Source organism: Rana temporaria, chromosome 1 (assembly GCF_905171775.1).
Source record: "Rana temporaria chromosome 1, aRanTem1.1, whole genome shotgun sequence".
In the NCBI taxonomy this organism is placed as follows: Eukaryota; Metazoa; Chordata; class Amphibia; order Anura; family Ranidae; genus Rana; species Rana temporaria.
This window is the reverse complement of record NC_053489.1, coordinates 634,674,921-634,691,966: the sequence shown is the minus strand read 5'-3', so window position 1 is coordinate 634,691,966 and position 17,046 is coordinate 634,674,921. Positions and strand designations below refer to the sequence as shown.

General features: G+C 42.6%; 1 protein-coding gene across 1 annotated transcript in view; it reads left to right on the top strand.

Annotated features, from left to right (window-relative positions):
* SLC2A9 (solute carrier family 2 member 9) overlaps nucleotides 1–17,046 on the top strand; it is a 469,231-nt gene that overhangs the window by 431,327 nt on the left and 20,858 nt on the right. The window contains exon 12 of the mRNA XM_040335426.1: nucleotides 5,919–6,046. Coding sequence (XP_040191360.1) covers nucleotides 5,919–6,046 — 128 coding nt within the window. The remainder of the gene's footprint in view (nucleotides 1–5,918; nucleotides 6,047–17,046) is intronic.

The following is a 17,046-nucleotide window of genomic DNA, read 5'->3' as shown; positions in this document are numbered from 1 at the left end:
GTAGTGTTCTGATTGCCGTCGTGGGGAGGGGTCTCTCCTCTCCCTGTCTAAAAAAGCCCTTTGTGTACTATGATCGTAATAACTCAAAGGTTGGCGCTGATCATAGTAGGGATCCTGATAATATCGTAGGGGCTCAAATCTATTTTGTGTGTATATAGGGGCTCTATCAGCCCCCCCGCGATATTCATATTGTTGTGGTGGCGGCCCTCTATACTCCCTCTGGTGGACTTGATAGTTTTGTCCATTTGATCCATTATTGGAGGGTTTTTTAAAAGGTTTTTTAAAAGTTTTTTTCCCCGTTTTCTTGGGGGTACGCTGTCCCTGATTAGTGTTCTGTGGTTGTTCATAGTACGGTCTAGCATATTGTGTTGGTTCCTGATATGGTCTACTGGTTTCAGGATAATATGTTCTCTCATCTAGTCTCGATTCAACACGGTTAATCATAGGTGTGGGGTCTAAAATTCTGACCTCTCTCTCCGGTGTTGAATAGGTCGAAGTAGGTTGTGTTGCTTCGACCTTTTGTTGCCATTTAAAGACTAGGTCTGACTTATAATCGCCAACATCGCGTTGATACTTTTTCATTTTTCGTTGTTGCACTTCCAGATCTTTACTGTTAAGATCTTTGTTTAATTGTGTTGTGAGTTTCTTAAAGTCCTCAGATTCTTTGTGTGGATCTAGTTTCGATTTCAATTCTTCTATCTGTTTCTCTATGGTGCGTGCCTTACGTTGTTTCCGTTTCAGCAGAAATTTGAGGCCCTCAACGCTTTTGGTGTTAAAAAATTCGAACCATTCATCCATAGACTCTTTGTCGGTCAAGCCGTCATTAGGGGGAAGTTCCCACCGTAATCTACGGGGGGCAATATTTTCCCTAATGTATCTGTCAAAGGTGTTAATATCCCACCAGAGACTCACTTTTTTCTCCATGTGGTGACCTAGCTTTCTGACTAAGCTCTCAAGGTCCGTATTACGTGTTTTATTGAGTGGGTTAAAGACATCATCAAGGTTCACATTTCTATTTTCCATAAATGAAAAAACATCCATAATGGCAGCAAAAGTAAATATGTAAATAAACAGTGGATAAAGTGACAAGTGCTTATGCGCTAAAATGGATCCTAAATGAGTGAATCCACCAAAAATATATAGTGCAGCAAAACCTAATTATGTTTACATGACATAAAACAGGAATATAAATAAATGGTGATTCTGCGCAACATATCACACTAATGGAATAGTGATATCACATAAGCAAGATAAATGTAAGAGCTGACAAATAATCAGCATATAGTATTAAATGCAAAGAGAATAGTGAGTCCAAATATAAATATATATATACTCAAATAGTGAATAGTGAGTCCAAAATATATAATACTCATAAGGCGAATGTGCAAAAATATATAAAGAATATTGTGCAAAAAAAACGGAATGGAAGTTCAATCCCAATAGTAAACACAAATCAGCTGTCAGGGCAGATATTCTGAATGCACTGGATGAAGGTGAGCACCAGCTCTATGGTGTGAGTGCACGGCCGTGCGATAGAAGATAAACCAGATCCCTGGCTGAGCTCCCAGGACTCTTACCTCTCAGCCCTCCTAATATGACTTTACGGTTCACTATTATTATTTTATAAACGTCTCCATTAATAGTTTTTACTATGTATAATTTAGCTGGCCTTTATACCAGGAACCGTACGTTTGCCCGTTTTAAATATAGTGCTCGGTATCCTCTACACACGTTTTCTATTGCCGAGCTCTAGAGTGGTTTATGCCCCCTCTAGTATGTCTTATGTCCATTAGATCACGGTCTACAAGAAAATGGCCGCGATGAGACTTCCTGTTTTTCGGTTATATAAACAACAGCCACATTACCAATCAGATTCCCCAGACGAAGACACGTGGTGTCGTAACGCGTAGGAATTGGAGGACGTACACCCGGAGTGACGTAAGCTGGCGATTCAAACGCCGCTTGTTTGTTTCCTCGTTGCACTTTTATTTTTCTTTTATTGTAAGTGCAGGTTTTTCCTCAATAAACATATTTTACCTGCACCAAACGTTACCTCACTATGGGAGTCCCCTCTCTCTCTCTCTTATAACCCACATCATCCATCTGGTTTCGAGGAGCATCTGTCCCAATTAAGGAAGGATCCATCAGATCAAGAGAGGAAACATCAGGGACCACCCATAGAAGGCTGCGAGTGACCTGTACATCAATGCCCATTTAGGAGGGCTGAGAGGTAAGAGTCCCGGGAGCTCAGCCAGGGATCTGGTTTATCTTCTATCGCACGGCCGTGCACTCACACCATAGAGCTGGTGCTCACCTTCATCCAGTGCATTCAGAATATCTGCCCTGACAGCTGATTTGTATTGGGATTGAACTTCCATTCCGTTTTTTTTGCACAATATTCTTTATATATTTTTGCACATTCGCCTTATGAGTATTATATATTTTGGACTCACTATTCACTATTTGAGTATATATATATTTATATTTGGACCCACTATTCTCTTTGCATTTAATACTATATGCTGATTATTTGTCAGCTCTTACATTTATCTTGCTTATGTGATATCACTATTCCATTAGTGTGATATGTTGCGCAGAATCACCATTTATTTTTATCTCCCTATAGTTTAGTGTTGTTTACAGTTAAGATTGTACCCTGTGTTCTCTGTTACTTTCTTTGTATGTGCACTTGGCAAATAAAAACCTTTTAAATAAATGAAACCGAGATATTATCCGTCTAGGCTTTCTTGATTACATTTTGGCAAATATCTGAGCTGAACAAATATTATATAGGTTGGAATAGTCTACAAATGCAAAAAGTATAAAACAGGTATCTGCACCACTTCCTGGTAGAGTCCGGCCCCTCTGCGTCACTAAGCCTCCCCCCCCCCCCCCCCCCCCCTGTTCTGGGAAACACTCAGCTCCCAGAACACAACGGGGACCAGTGGGAACGGCACAACACGACTCGCGCATGCGTAGTAGTGAACCGAGCCGTGAAGCCGCAGTGCTTCACTTCCCGATTCCCTCACCGAGGATGGCGGCGGGGGAAGCCGAAAGCCGAGCTACCGCACGGCTTTGGCTGCCGATGTCACGGGCGACCTCGACAAGTAAGTGTCCATTTTTTTAAAGTCAGCAGGTGCTGTATTTGTAGCTGCTGGCTTTAAAAAAAAAAAATTCAGGTGAACCACTGCTTTAAGCTACACTGACGTGCGTTACCACTGACACGCTAAAAAATTAGGGTTTGCTTCACATTTTTTCCACTGCAAACCAGTGTGAACTGCTCTCATTCACACACCTTATTTTTTACAAGTCCTTGTGTTGGCATGCATTGAAAAAATAAGTGGCAACGTGTCTTGGGTGAATGGCCCCTTAAAAGAAACAGCAGGTGTATGGGCGGCTTCCTTGTTTACATATCACAGCAATTATATGTAAGGTGCAGTCACTCTATAATTCCGGCTGACTCCCGGTGATCTTAAAATCGGTCAGATAAAACAACATGACTTTTCTGATTTAGAATTAACACACACGACACACCACTCAGTTAAACAAATTGACACAAAAATGTTAGCAGGTTTATTTTTCAAGATTTAAAACTTAGCTCAGTAAAACAAAAGTGTAGATCAAGGTTCCTGTCATTCATCATTCCTTATTATAGAAAGTAACCCATCATTTTATTTATCCAGGCCACCACTGCTCTAACCCTTCTCTCAGTAGATGTGACATAATTGCCCATCCAACAAAGTAGTTAAATAGCACAGTGTTCAGGGAAAAGCTAGCAGCATCAGTCCTCATAAAATAGGTAACTATAGTATAGTTCACTAAAAGCCTTGACTTCAAGCCTGGAGTAAATTGCGTTGCCATGGCCCCATGCATCAGCACTTTCCTGAACATTATTCCCTAAAACAGTCTGTTGGAAATTAATGCACCATTATCAGGATTCTGCAGGCACATTTTTAAATATAAAAACCAGCATAATTTTTCAAATTTCCTTATGCATTCAGGAATTACATTTTCAACTTGATAACCTTGCTGTACTTTCTTTCCTAATGATTATAACGTAATTGTAGCACTACCCCCCGAAGGAGCTGCTGATTTGTTTTGGGTGGCATGTTACCTCGTGGCTCTTCCGCAGTCCTAGGGGTGTATGGTGCATATAGCAGTAACAAAATGTCTCATTCTGTGCTCTTTATTACCCAGCCGGGCAAAAACATTAAAACTTGTGATGAAGAGGTGAAGTAAAAGAAGAAGTAGCAGACTCAGGTACAACAATAGGGAAACAGTCCTGCTCCCAACAATGCTTTGTATACTCCGCCACTCTAGCCAGAGTGGGTATAGCGTACCTGGACAGGCCCACTCTCACTGACCTGGCAGCCAGGGTATCGCTCAAACTTTTAGGAAAAGTCTCTGCCACAGACCCTCCTGGGATAAACTTAAACCTTTAGGGAGAAGTCTCTGCCACAGGCCCTCCTGGAATGAACTTAATTACGGAGATGATCCTCCTTGGTAGAATTATACCTGGATCTCCTTCAGATAGTTTTCAGGTACCGACTGACAGGTGACCAGCCTTTCAGTGTCCGGCTACCTTGATCCCCGGTGGTTTGTCGAGACCCTATTGGATCGCCAGCCTCTCATTGTCCCTCCTCAGATGGACTCCCCACCGAACAGCTACCTCGCTTGGGATCTTCAGGATTGGGAACCCAGTCGACTACTGGGCTCCCTGCCACAGCTCAAATGTTCCGGACCAACATGGTCCCGGAACCAGGAATACCGCGTGGCACGTGCACCCTGGCCTGGAAGGCCATTACGCTGGGGCGCCGCGATGCGCAGTCACCCTAAACGTGGGTGCCGCACTCCGAAGAAGAACCCACACTAATGGCGTCTGCCCCATAAATACCCTCCCCCAGCATGCACAGCGAGGAAACTCCCTCCTGATTGGCTGCTAGAGAAGAGCACTCAAACCTCGACTCCACTGCTGCCACCCACTGTCCTGGGGTAGGAACTACACCACAGTAACAATAGACAGCCCACAGCACAGCCAAGCTGAGACAGAGACTAGTTTTGAACATAATAAATGGATCAGAGTCAGTTAACACTCTGATCCCTCTCTAAATTTAACTAGCACCGGTACCTTTTAAGTAACCAGGCGCTACACAATGATACTTTCTAGTAGAGAATCTATTAACTAGGCATCTATTATTAGTGAGAATGCTTTAAATGTAGTAGAAACCTGAACTGTTCTTGTTTTAAAAGATTTTTTGAAACTTGTGTTTTTAGAATACAGGTAAACTTAGAGGTGACTGTAAAAGTATACATGAGTGCTGTATACGGGGAAAAGTATATAGACACTCTCAAAATTAATATGTTTCTACAGAAGGGTACAGCATACAAAGGCAATTGTACACTTGCGACTATGTGACAACATTTTAGAAAAAAACTTGTCTATTTTACCTCTTTTCATAAAGTCAAGTCCATAAAGACATGTTTTGAAGAGTTTGGTGTAGAAGAACACAAGGGATCTCAATAAATCCCCTACTTCAACCCTATTAAACTGCATAGAACTTACGGTAATTGGAATACCAATTGAGAGCCTGGTCTTCCAGTCCAGCATCAGTACCTGATCTCATTGCTCTTTAGGCTAAATGAGTACAAGATCCCACAGGCACACTCCAAAATTTTGAAGAAAGACTTCCCAGAGTAAAAGCCATTATACCGGTGGGGGACTACATATTAACGGCAATGATTTCTGAATCAGATGTCCAACAAGCTCATAGAGGTGTGATGATCTGATGTCCAGAGGCGTTTGGCCTTATCCTGTACATGTTTGTACCAGGAGAGTTTATCTTTGAAAAGTGTTCTTTTTTTGTGCATTGTTCTAGAAACCTACTGTTGACTAAAAATGTATTTTTCTTCTATTCAAGGTGGAATTCCCTTTGTCCTGGTTGGTGAGTTTTTTCAGCAATCTCAACGTCCCGCAGCCTTTATGATCGCAGGCACAGTGAACTGGCTCAGCAACTTTGCAGTTGGACTTCTTTTTCCTTTAATCAGGGTAAATAATATGTCACTAACTACAAACTACAGGGACGTACTATGTTATGGCTGATTTTTTGCATAGACACAATACTCTACCAGTTCTGTACGTTTAACCACTCCAGCCCCAGAGGATTCGGCTGCCCACTGACCAGGCCATTTTTTGTGATTCAACACTGCGTCGTTTTTAACTGACAATTGACGTGTGGCGTTGAGGTCCTTTCCCCCCCCCCCCCAAATAGAGCGTCCTTTTGGTGGTATTTGATCACCTCTGCGGTTTTTATTTCATGCCCTATAAACAAAACAAAAAAAGAACATTTTGAAAAAAACGCAATATTTTTTACTTTTTGCTATAATAAATATCCCCAAAAAATATATATATTTTTCTTCAGTTTAGGTCGATAGGTATTCTTCTACATATTTTTGGTAAAAAAAAAATCGCAATAAGCATATATTGATTGGTTTGCGCAAAATAGGGGATAGATTAATGGCATTTTTATTATATATATATATATATATTTTTACTAGTAATGGCGACGATCATCGATTTTTATCGTGACTATCGGGCACTTTTGACACTATTTTGGGACCATTGCCATTTATACAGCGATCAGTGCTACAAAAATGCACTGATTACTGTGTAAATGACACTGGCAGTGAGTGGGTTAACCAGTAAGGGGCGAGGAAGGGGTCAAGTGTGTCTTAGAGAGTGATTCTAACTGTGGGGGGGCTGGGCTACCAGTGACACGGCAGTGATCACTGCTCCCAATGACAGGGAGCAGTAGAGCACTGTCCTGACACTAGGCAGAACAGGGAAATGTATAGGAAATAGTGCAGCGCAATATTAATACAATTAAACTAAAGTGAAAAACACAGTTGTTATATCAATAACAAATTAATCATGAATGGTGCATAAATAATACAAAAACCAGTCCAAAAAGTGAAAAATTCCGAAGGAATAGGGTGACAACCACTCCAAATCTTCACCAGTGACTTTAACTTTAAATACAGTGATCCCTCCACTGTTAAGAATGGCTACTCTCACCTTAAGGTATGGACCAGGCAGTCATAGCAGCAGAAATAGATAGACAGATTGGTGACCCCCCCCCCCCCCGGTACATGCGGCAGTCGGAAATCGTCTGGGAGCGATCCGGGATGAGGGGGCGGCTATTTGTTTCTAGCCACCCCCTCGCGATCGCTCCCCGGGAGCTGAAGAACGGGGAGAGCCGTATGTAAACACGGCTTCCTCGTGCTTCACTGTGGTGGCTGCATTGATCATGTGATCCCTTTTATAGGGAGACTCGATCGATGACATCAGACCTACAGCCACACCCCCCTACAGTTGTAAACACACACTAGGTGAAGCCTAAAACGTTCAGCGCCCCCTGTGGTTAACTCCCAAACTGCAACTGTCATTTCCACAGTAAACAATGCAATTTAAATGCATTTTTTGCTGTGAAAATGACAATGGTCCCAAAAATGTGTCAAAATTGTCCGAAGTGTCCGCCATATTGTCGCAGTCACGAAAAAAATCGCTGATCGCCACCATTAGTAGTATATATAAAAAAAAAAAAATAATAAAAAATAAAAATAAAACTATCCCCTATTTTATAAACGCTATAAATTTTGCGCAAACCAACCGATAAACGCTTATTGCCTTTTTATTTTACCAAAAATAGGTAGAAGAATACGTATCGGCCTAAACTGAGGAAAAACATATTTTTTTATATATTTTTGGGGGATATTTATTATAGAAAAAAGTAAAAAATATTGCATTTTTTTCAAAACTGTCGCTCTATTTTTGTTTATAGCGCAAAAAATAAAACCCGCAGAGGTGATCAAATACCACCAAAAGAAAGCTCTATTTGTGGGAAAAAAAGGACGTCAATTTTGTTTGGGAGCCACTTCGCACGACCGCGCAATTGTCTCTTAAAGCGATGCAGTGCCGAATCGCAAAACCTGGCCTGGGCCTTTAGCTGCATTTTGGTCCGGGGCTTAAGTGGTTAAAGTGGATTTTTTTTTTTAATGTCACAATGTAGAGTATAAGATTTCCTATCATCTGTGCCCAGCGACTTCAGGCTCCTTCCCCTGTACGCGTTACATTGTAGCAACTTCCTCAGCAGTCTGCCTCTCCGTGACACGATCGTGGGACAATGGCGGACATCGAGTCGGCGGGTCCCGTGGGCATGGTCACGGAGCTTGCGATGGGCGCGCCCGTTAGGTGGCAGATTTAAAGCAACATACCTGTATGTTGCTTTGCCTGTGCCATTCTGCCAATGTATATGTACGTGAGGCAGACGGCAAGCGGATAGACTTATTCCTGACCCTGTATTACCTTAGTTTCATCTATCACAAGAGAATATTTTTCTGTCCAGGGTATATCAACTCCAAACTTTGTTCCCAGCGCTATGGTGTGTATCTGTTACCTGGTTTACTGCTGTGGGCTGTGCTACCATGTGCTGGTCACTGCTTCAATACTGTGTCATGTAGTACTGTACAGTATATGTTACTCGGAAGAACTACGTCAAGTAGCCGGGGACCATGTATTTAACACGCCAACAAATGATGGATGCCAGCAGCTTTACAAGAGAGTTAATATTGGAGTCGTCGCCTACTGGATTCTTCTACTTCTTTTACAGGATTCCCTTTTACTGCAATATCCACCACTTATTTTTAAAGTGTTCTTTCCAGGATCTCATCTGTATGAGAAATAGCATTGTAGAGAAATTTATCATGGTTGCTGGTTTCATTTGTACTACTGTTATTGCTTTATATATATTATATTATATTTATATTATTATTATATGCTTTATTTATATATATATATATATATATATATATATATATATATATATATATATTATAAACGATATACTAACGGCCAAAACTAAGGGACACTATTCTGTGCTCCTACTCCTGGACCTCTCTGCCGCCTTCGATACGGTTGACCACCCACTCCTCCTCAAAAAACTCCACACCTTTGGTCTCTGTGACTTTACTCTTCACTGGTTCTCTACCTACTTATCCAACCGCACCTTCAGCATTACTTACAACTCTACTTCCTCCTCTCCTCTACCATTCTCTGTTGGGGTCCCCCAAGGTTCTGTTCTTGGACCCCTCCTATTTTCAATCTACACCTCCTCCCTGGGTCAGCTGATAGCCTCCCATGGCTTCCAATACCACCTCTACACTGATGACACTCAAATCTATTTCTCTGCCCCTCAAATCGCTCCTTCATCTTCCTCACGTATCACTAATTTACTATCAGATATATCACTTTGGATGTCACGTCACTTCCTCAAACTCAACCTATCCAAAACCGAACTTATAATTTTTCCTCCCCCACGTGCCTCTTCCCTGATCTTTCTGTCAAAATTGATGGCACAACTATCAGCCCATCCCCACATGCCAAGGTCCTAGGAGTAGTCCTGGACTCTGAACTGTCCTTTAAGCCTCATGTTCAATCACTGTCCAAATCTTGCCGCCTCAACCTCAGCAACATCTCCAAAATACGCCCCTTTCTAACCAATGACGCCACAAAGCTCTTAATTCACTCCCTGGTCATCTCTCGCCTTGATTACTGCAATTCCCTTCTCATTGGCTTACCGCTGCATACTCTAACCCCCCTTCAATCCATCATGAATGCTGCGGCCAGACTTATCCACCTTACCAACCGCTCTGTCTCTGCTACTCCTCTCTGTCAATCCCTCCACTGGCTTCCGCTCGCCCAACGAATTAAATTCAAAATACTAACTACGACCTACAAAGCCATCCACAATTCTGCCCCCAGCTACATCTCTGACCTAGTCTCCAAATACCAACCTAATCGCTCTCTTCGTTCTTCTCAAGACCTCCTGCTCTCTAGCTCTCTCATCACCTCCTCCCATGCTCGTCTACAGGACTTTTCCAGAGCCTCTCCAAGCCTATGGAACTCCTTACCCCAAACTATCCGTCTAACTCCTTCTCTTTTAGCTTTTCGAGGATCCCTGAAAACCCTCCTCTTCAGAGAAGCCTATCCTACCCACATCTAACAACTGTATTTTAACTTTGCCCACCTGATCACCCCCCACATCTACTACCCTCTGTTCCACTTCACCCTCCCTTCTAGATTGTAAGCTCTAACGAGCAGGGCCCTCTGATCATTCCTGTATTAAATTGTATTGTAACTATAATGTCTTCCCTGATGTTGTAAAGCGCTGCGTAAACTGTTGGCGCTATATAAATCCTGTATAATAATAATAATAATAATTATTTCAAGATAATTGGTTTTACATCTGTATATAATCAGCATGCTGAGCGCTGATTTTATTATTATTTATTTTATTCCGTATGTTAAGATACACTAACAAATTAAAGCCACACTATAGCTCACACTTTATTAAGCAGTTACAGCAAATGTTTTTTTTTTTCCTTTTGGGATAAAGGTGTGTATTGTCATTTGTCATTGTAAGCACCCCTGCCAGTGTTAAGTGGTTTGTCTCATCGCAGAAATTGATATAGCTGCAAGAGAGCTTATGCCCTGTACACACGATCGGACCTTTGTCCGACCAAATTCACATCGGAATTCCAACGTAGGAAAAGAGCACATGTTCTCTATGTAAACTCCGATGGAATTACTCCGGTGGGACATACACACCGAAAAGTCCGTCTGACTTTTTCCATCGGAAATTCCGACCGTGAGGCATTACTGGCTGGATTGCCAGATAAAAATAGAAGGGAAACCTAAAAAAGGAAACCAATGCAGCCACCACATCTAATTCCGCGTACACACGACCGTTTTTCATGACGAGAAAAATGCAATTTTTTAAGGTGGTCGTTAAAAAAAACGATCGTGTGTAGGCTCCAGAGCATTTTTCTCGACGAGAAAAATGGGCATTAAAAATTTAGAACCTGCTCTATTTTTTTCTCGTCGTTTTTACGCTTTAACGAGGGGGAAAAAAACGTGCATGCTCAGAAGAAAGTTATGAGACGGGGAAAATAGCAAAAGCAGCCCAAAGGGTGGCGCCATCCGAATGGAACTTCCCCTTTATAGTGCCGTTGTACATGTTGTACGTCACCGCGCTTTGCTCAAGCTTTTTTTTTCATGAACGTGTGTATGCAAGGCAGGCTTGAGAGGAATCACGACAAATCACTTTCGAGAAAAACTTTGTTTTTTTCATGACATGAATAACGGTCGTGTGTACGTGGCATTAGATTTGTAAGCTGCAATATAATAAATTAGACATGTGCGGTTTGTTTTTTTCAGAATTTCCTTATTCGAAAATGTGGGTGTATCGGAATTTCCGAATTAGAATAGTACCGAATTGAAATGAATCCGAAATGACGAAAAAAAAAAAATGTTTTTAAATTCGAAACGTTTTCGAATACTTTTTGAAATTGAATAGTTTTTGAATTTGAATCATTTTCCAATTTCCAAAGAGAATAAAATAGAATAGAAAATTAAAGCGGGGGTTCACCCAAAAAACAAGTATATAACATTACATTCAGTATACCTCAAACATGTACAGTATGCCGTTTGTTTTTTGGGAGGGGGTGTACATACGGTATTATTGGTATTTTCCTCCCGGCTTCCGGGTACTCACTCCCGCGGGACTGGGCGTTCCTGTGCAGTGCCGCAATGTCATCTGGGACTTCGCCCATATGATTGACGTGCCTGAGAAAAACTCCCACCGGCGGATAAGGCGCGTCATGACATTCCGAAAGTAGCCGAACTGCAAGTCGGGTCTATACGGCGTCTGCGCAGTCAGCGCTACACGGCTCGTAGTCGGTGCGCAGGCACCGTATAGAGCCGACTTGCAGTTCAGCTATTTTCGGAAAGTCATGACGCGCCTTATCCGCCGGTGGGAGTTTTTCTCAGCCACGTCAATCATATGGGCGAAGTCCCAGATGACATTGCGGCACTGCACAGGAACACCCACTCCCGCGGGGGTGAGTACCCGGAAGCCGGGAGGAAAATACCGCTAATACCGTACCCCCCCCCCCCCCCCAAAAAAAAAACAGCATACTGTACATGTTTGAGGTATACTGAATGTAATGTTATATACTTGTTTTTTGGGTGAACCCCCGCTTTAAGAAATCAAATAGATTTTGTTTTCTATTCTATTCCTTTATTTTCTAGTCTATTTTATTATTTATGGAAATTGGAAAATGATTCAAATTCGAAAACTGATCGAAATCTTTTTGAATTCGATTCGAAAACGAATAAGAGCCCTTTCACATGGATCGGATCAGTAATGATCCGCTCCGTGTGTCCGCAAAGCTCAGCGGGGATCCTCCGTAAAATCCCGCTGAGCTGGCAGCTGACAGGGCGGTCCCCGCACACTGTGCAGGGTCCGCCCTGTGTTTCCTCCGCTCTCCCCTATGGGGGATTGGATGAACACGGACCGTATGTCCGTGTTCATCCGATCCGGCAGACGGAAGAAAAATAGTATTTCTTCCATCTGCAAATGCGGATCTTTGCGGAGGCGGACAAATTACGGGTGTCAGCGGATGTTCATCCGCTGACACCCGTAATCACATAGGGACCCATGTATGTCCCGTTTTCATCCGCAAACGGACGGATGAAAATGCGGACATACGGGGGCAGATTCAGATAGATCTGCGGATCTTTAGATCCGCTAGATCTACCTGGTTTACGATCCGCCGGTGCAATTTAGCGAGGCAAGTGCATGATTCATAAAGCACTTACCTCGCAAACTGCACCGTCGGATCCTAACTCCCCCCGGCGGAATGCAAATTCCGCGGCTAGGGGGAGTGTACAATTTAAATCAGGCGCGTTCCCGCGCCGATTTAACTGTGCATGCGCCGGGGCGAAAAAGCCCAGTGCGCATGCTCCAAATGACGTCGCTACGACGTCATTGTTTGCGGCGGGTACGTCGTTTGCGGCCATCGGTATTCCCGATGACGTAGAAAATTTAAAAATCTGCGCGGGAACGTCGGCCATACTTAACATTAGCTACCCCTCATAGAAGCAGGGGTAGCTATCCGCCGGAAAAACCCGAACGCAAACGACGTAGAAAACGAGCGACGGGCGGGCGTACGGACGTGAATCGGCGGTTTTCCTCATTTGCATATGCGACGGGTAAAAAATCGCGACGACACCTAGCGGCCGGCGGGAGATTACAGCCTAAGATTCGACTGGTGTAAGTCACTTACACCAGTCGGATCCAAGGGAGATCTATGCGGAACTGATTCTTATGAATCAGTCGCATAGCTCCGACGGTGGGATCTCACAGATCCGACCGTCGGGTCTCACAGATACGACGGCGGATCAGGAGATCCGCCGGCGTATCTCTATCTGAATCTGCCCCACGGTCCGTACGTGTGAAAGGGCCCTAAATGAAACGGATTAAACAAATTAAACTAATTTAAATAAACAAATTTATGTAAATAAGGAAAACAAAATATTTTTTTCATTCTGCACATTTCTATAATAAATGTTTGCCTTTGGGTTTAATACCGCTATAATTGCAGCAGAACAGCATGGCTTGATTTTTCTCTGCTGCAGTTAAAGCAGTAATAAACCCCAATGTAAGCATTAATTATATTGCAAAAAAAAAAAGGGCCAAGCTGCGTACAGAACTGTGTAAATCACAGGGCTGAATAGACAAGATTAGAAATGGTTGGAAAGGTAGAAAATCTCTCCTGTGTGTATATCATCTGTGTTTATCTGTTTGCCTGGAGTTCAGCTGTACTATTATTAGTATGGAGTTGATAAAACACCATCGTGATGAGAGGGATTCATATAAAAATTAATGACCCGAGATATGTGTGGGAAAAATAGATGGCTTTTATGTATGATTCACACTCCAGAATGTCTGCACTATCGTTATTAATTCCTCCTACACAGAAAACTGGGCAGCTGCTCTAGACTCCTTGAGTGTTACAAATATCACAAATCTAATTCATTGTGGGTCTGTTTTGTAGCTGTTATTACCGATATACTTTCCCCTAATTGGGTCTCAAATATAATTTCAGGTGATATTACATAATAAAGTGTAAGAATGTGTTTTACATATACTGTACTTAAAGTGGAGGTTCCATCAAAAATATAATTTCGCTTTAAAGTGTAGCTTAGACCTAAAAAAAAATAATAAAAAAAAATAATAATTTTTACTCAGCTTGAAATGCCTGTTGCTATGCGGTCCCACACAATCTGCCTTCCTATTCACAGAGGATCCTGATGTCAGCATCCTCGGCTCCTAACAGCGCTAATGCTCCTGGAAAATGATGACACGTGATGCTGTGCGCCTCCCCTGTGCCTCCCCTGTGCAAGAATCGCGTTACTACTAGACCGGAAGTGACGCGATTCTAATGCTGTGTGACGCTCCCGGCTTGTTGTTGATGATGGGTTGCCATCACAAGGGGTACACTTCCGCAGCCAGCGCTCGTTGTGATGGCAACCCAATTTGTTGATGGCGCTGCGCTTCAGCAGTCTTGCACATGCGCGAGATTGGGGCGGGACGGGCATTTCGCTCTGACGCGTCATCCCGACTATTCCCGGAAGCAACTGCTTGTGGGCTTCACAATGCCCACAAGCAAAATGAAAACGTTCAAGAGGCCAAGATATAAAGTGTTCCTTTTAAATAACTTGGCGGAACGGCGGGGCATTTTAACCACTTCCCGTCCAAGGACGTCATATGACGTCCTGGAATTTCAGTGGGGATATCTGAATGATGCCTGCAGCTACAGGCATCATTCAGATATCCATCTCTTCAGCCGGCGAATCTGTGCACCATAAGAATGATCATAGCGGCGGTTCCACTGCTTGATCGTTCTTATAGGCGGCGGGAGGGGACGCCCCCCCCCCCTCCCGCGGCCATCCGGTGCTTCTCCGGGCTCTCCTTTGCCATCGGAGACCCGGAGAAACGATCCGCCGGCGTCCGATGGAAACCATAGAGTAGACTGGTGACCAGATGGTCACCAGTCATCTCTATGATCGTCGGAGGCCCGGGCGCGATGTTATGACGTCACGCCCGGGTCCTGGAATGTAAACACAGCCGCAATCGCAGCTGAAAGCATTAGATTGGTGAATTTTTTTTCACGATCTAATGCTTTCCAGCCTGGAGGAGAGATGTAGGGTCTTATTGACCCCGCATCTCTCCATAAAGAGTACCTGTCACAAACATTCCTATTACAAGGGATGTTTACATTCCTTGTAATAGGAATAAAAGTGATAAAAAAAAAAAATGACAAAAAAAGTGTGAAAATAAAAGAAATCAAGTAAAATAAAAAATTAAATAATACATTTTTTTTTAAAACGCCCCTATCCCCGGTAGCTCGCGCTTAGAAGCGAACACACACGTAAGTCCCGCCCACATATGTAAACGCCGTTCAAACCACACATGTGAGGTATCGCTGCGTGCGTTAGAGCACCAGCAACAATTCTAGCACTAGACCTACTCTGTAACTCTAAATTCGTAACTTGTAAAAAAAAAATAAGCGACGCCTATGGAGATTTTCAAGTACTGATGTTTGGCGCCATTCCATGAGTGTGCACAATTTTAAAGCGTGACATGTTAGGTATCTATTTACTCGGCGTAACTTCATCTTTCACATTATACAAAAGAATTGGGCTAACTTTACTGTTTTGTTATTTTTTAATTCACAAAACTGTTTTTTTCCCCCAAAAAAGGCGTTTGAAAAATTATTGCGCAAATACTGTGCGATATAAAAAGTTGCAATGGCCGGCATTTTATTCCCTAGGGTGTCTGCTAAAAAAACATATATAGTGTTTGGGGGTTCTGAGTAATTTTCTAACAAAAAAATTATGATTTATGCATGTAGAAGAAAAGTGCCAAAATAGGCCCGGTATGGAAGTGGTTAAAATAGTAAGTGACAATATAGAGACGTATAGAACGAGAGATGAAAGCAGATATTTTTAAAATTTGAAAAATATGATGGGAACCCCGCTTTAAAGTGTTACTAAACCTACAACAGTAAAAGCCTTCTGTATATGCAGTAAAGCATGCTTGTTATACTCACTGTGGAACCTAACGAGCCAATCCTCCGTATTGTGTAAAAAGGTGGTTTGATCCTGTCTTCTCTGATCCTCCCCTTCTTCCACAGTCCACAATCCATCTCCTGAAAGTCTTGGGGGGCATGCTGCACATGCTCAGTTTGGTGTGTATTGCTAGATAGATTTTTATTTTCTTGGAAGAGTGCATGTGACCAGCACAGGGCCAATCAGCACTGTCCAGACAATCAGGAATCCTGCAGCCTCATGAGACAGACAGACAGAGGATAATAAAAACTCCTCCCACTAGCTTTAACCAGTGCTCTGCTGGACAGTGATAGAAGTGACAAGACTGCTATATACTGTTAATGCAAAAAAGTATTGAGCAGTTTATATTTACTAAAATTATTGCATTTTCATGTTCTGTGTACTGTGGGAGATCAGATATAGTGAATGCAGGGTGCTGGGTTTAGTAACACTTTAATGTGGATTTATTACTGTGTTTTTACATATTTACTTTTTGTTGTTTCATTAAAGACTGCTAGACTGAATGGCCTTGGTCTGCATTTGTTGTGATTGGTGGATTTGAGAATTTTATCCGGTGCTCTTCTGTTAAGTTTCCTTTGTGACTAAGCACATTTGTCTGTGTGGAGCGTATCAGTGTTAGCGACCGCTGACCCCAATACCTTGTATACATTTGGCTTTAGCAATAAACAGCCTGTATAGCCCTATGTCTGAGTGCGGGTATTATCTACAATGATTAAAGGCTGTGAGGTATACAGAATTACCAAAGCTTATCCTTAGTGTCGGTCATAGGATTTCTCATCATGGTGTGTCTGTACCTTGGTATATTTATCTATTAAAATCTGATCATTTAGAACTCTTATACAAAAACTTCCACATATGATGCGAATATGATGCGAAACCAGGAAGGAGACATGGCGGGTAAATGAATGGCGGGCAAGCCTCGCTACCTTCTCTCTGCAAATGGTTAAGTCTAAAGTGGAAAAATAAAATAAAAATTTAGAACTCTTATGCCCCATTCACACGATCGGAATTTCCAA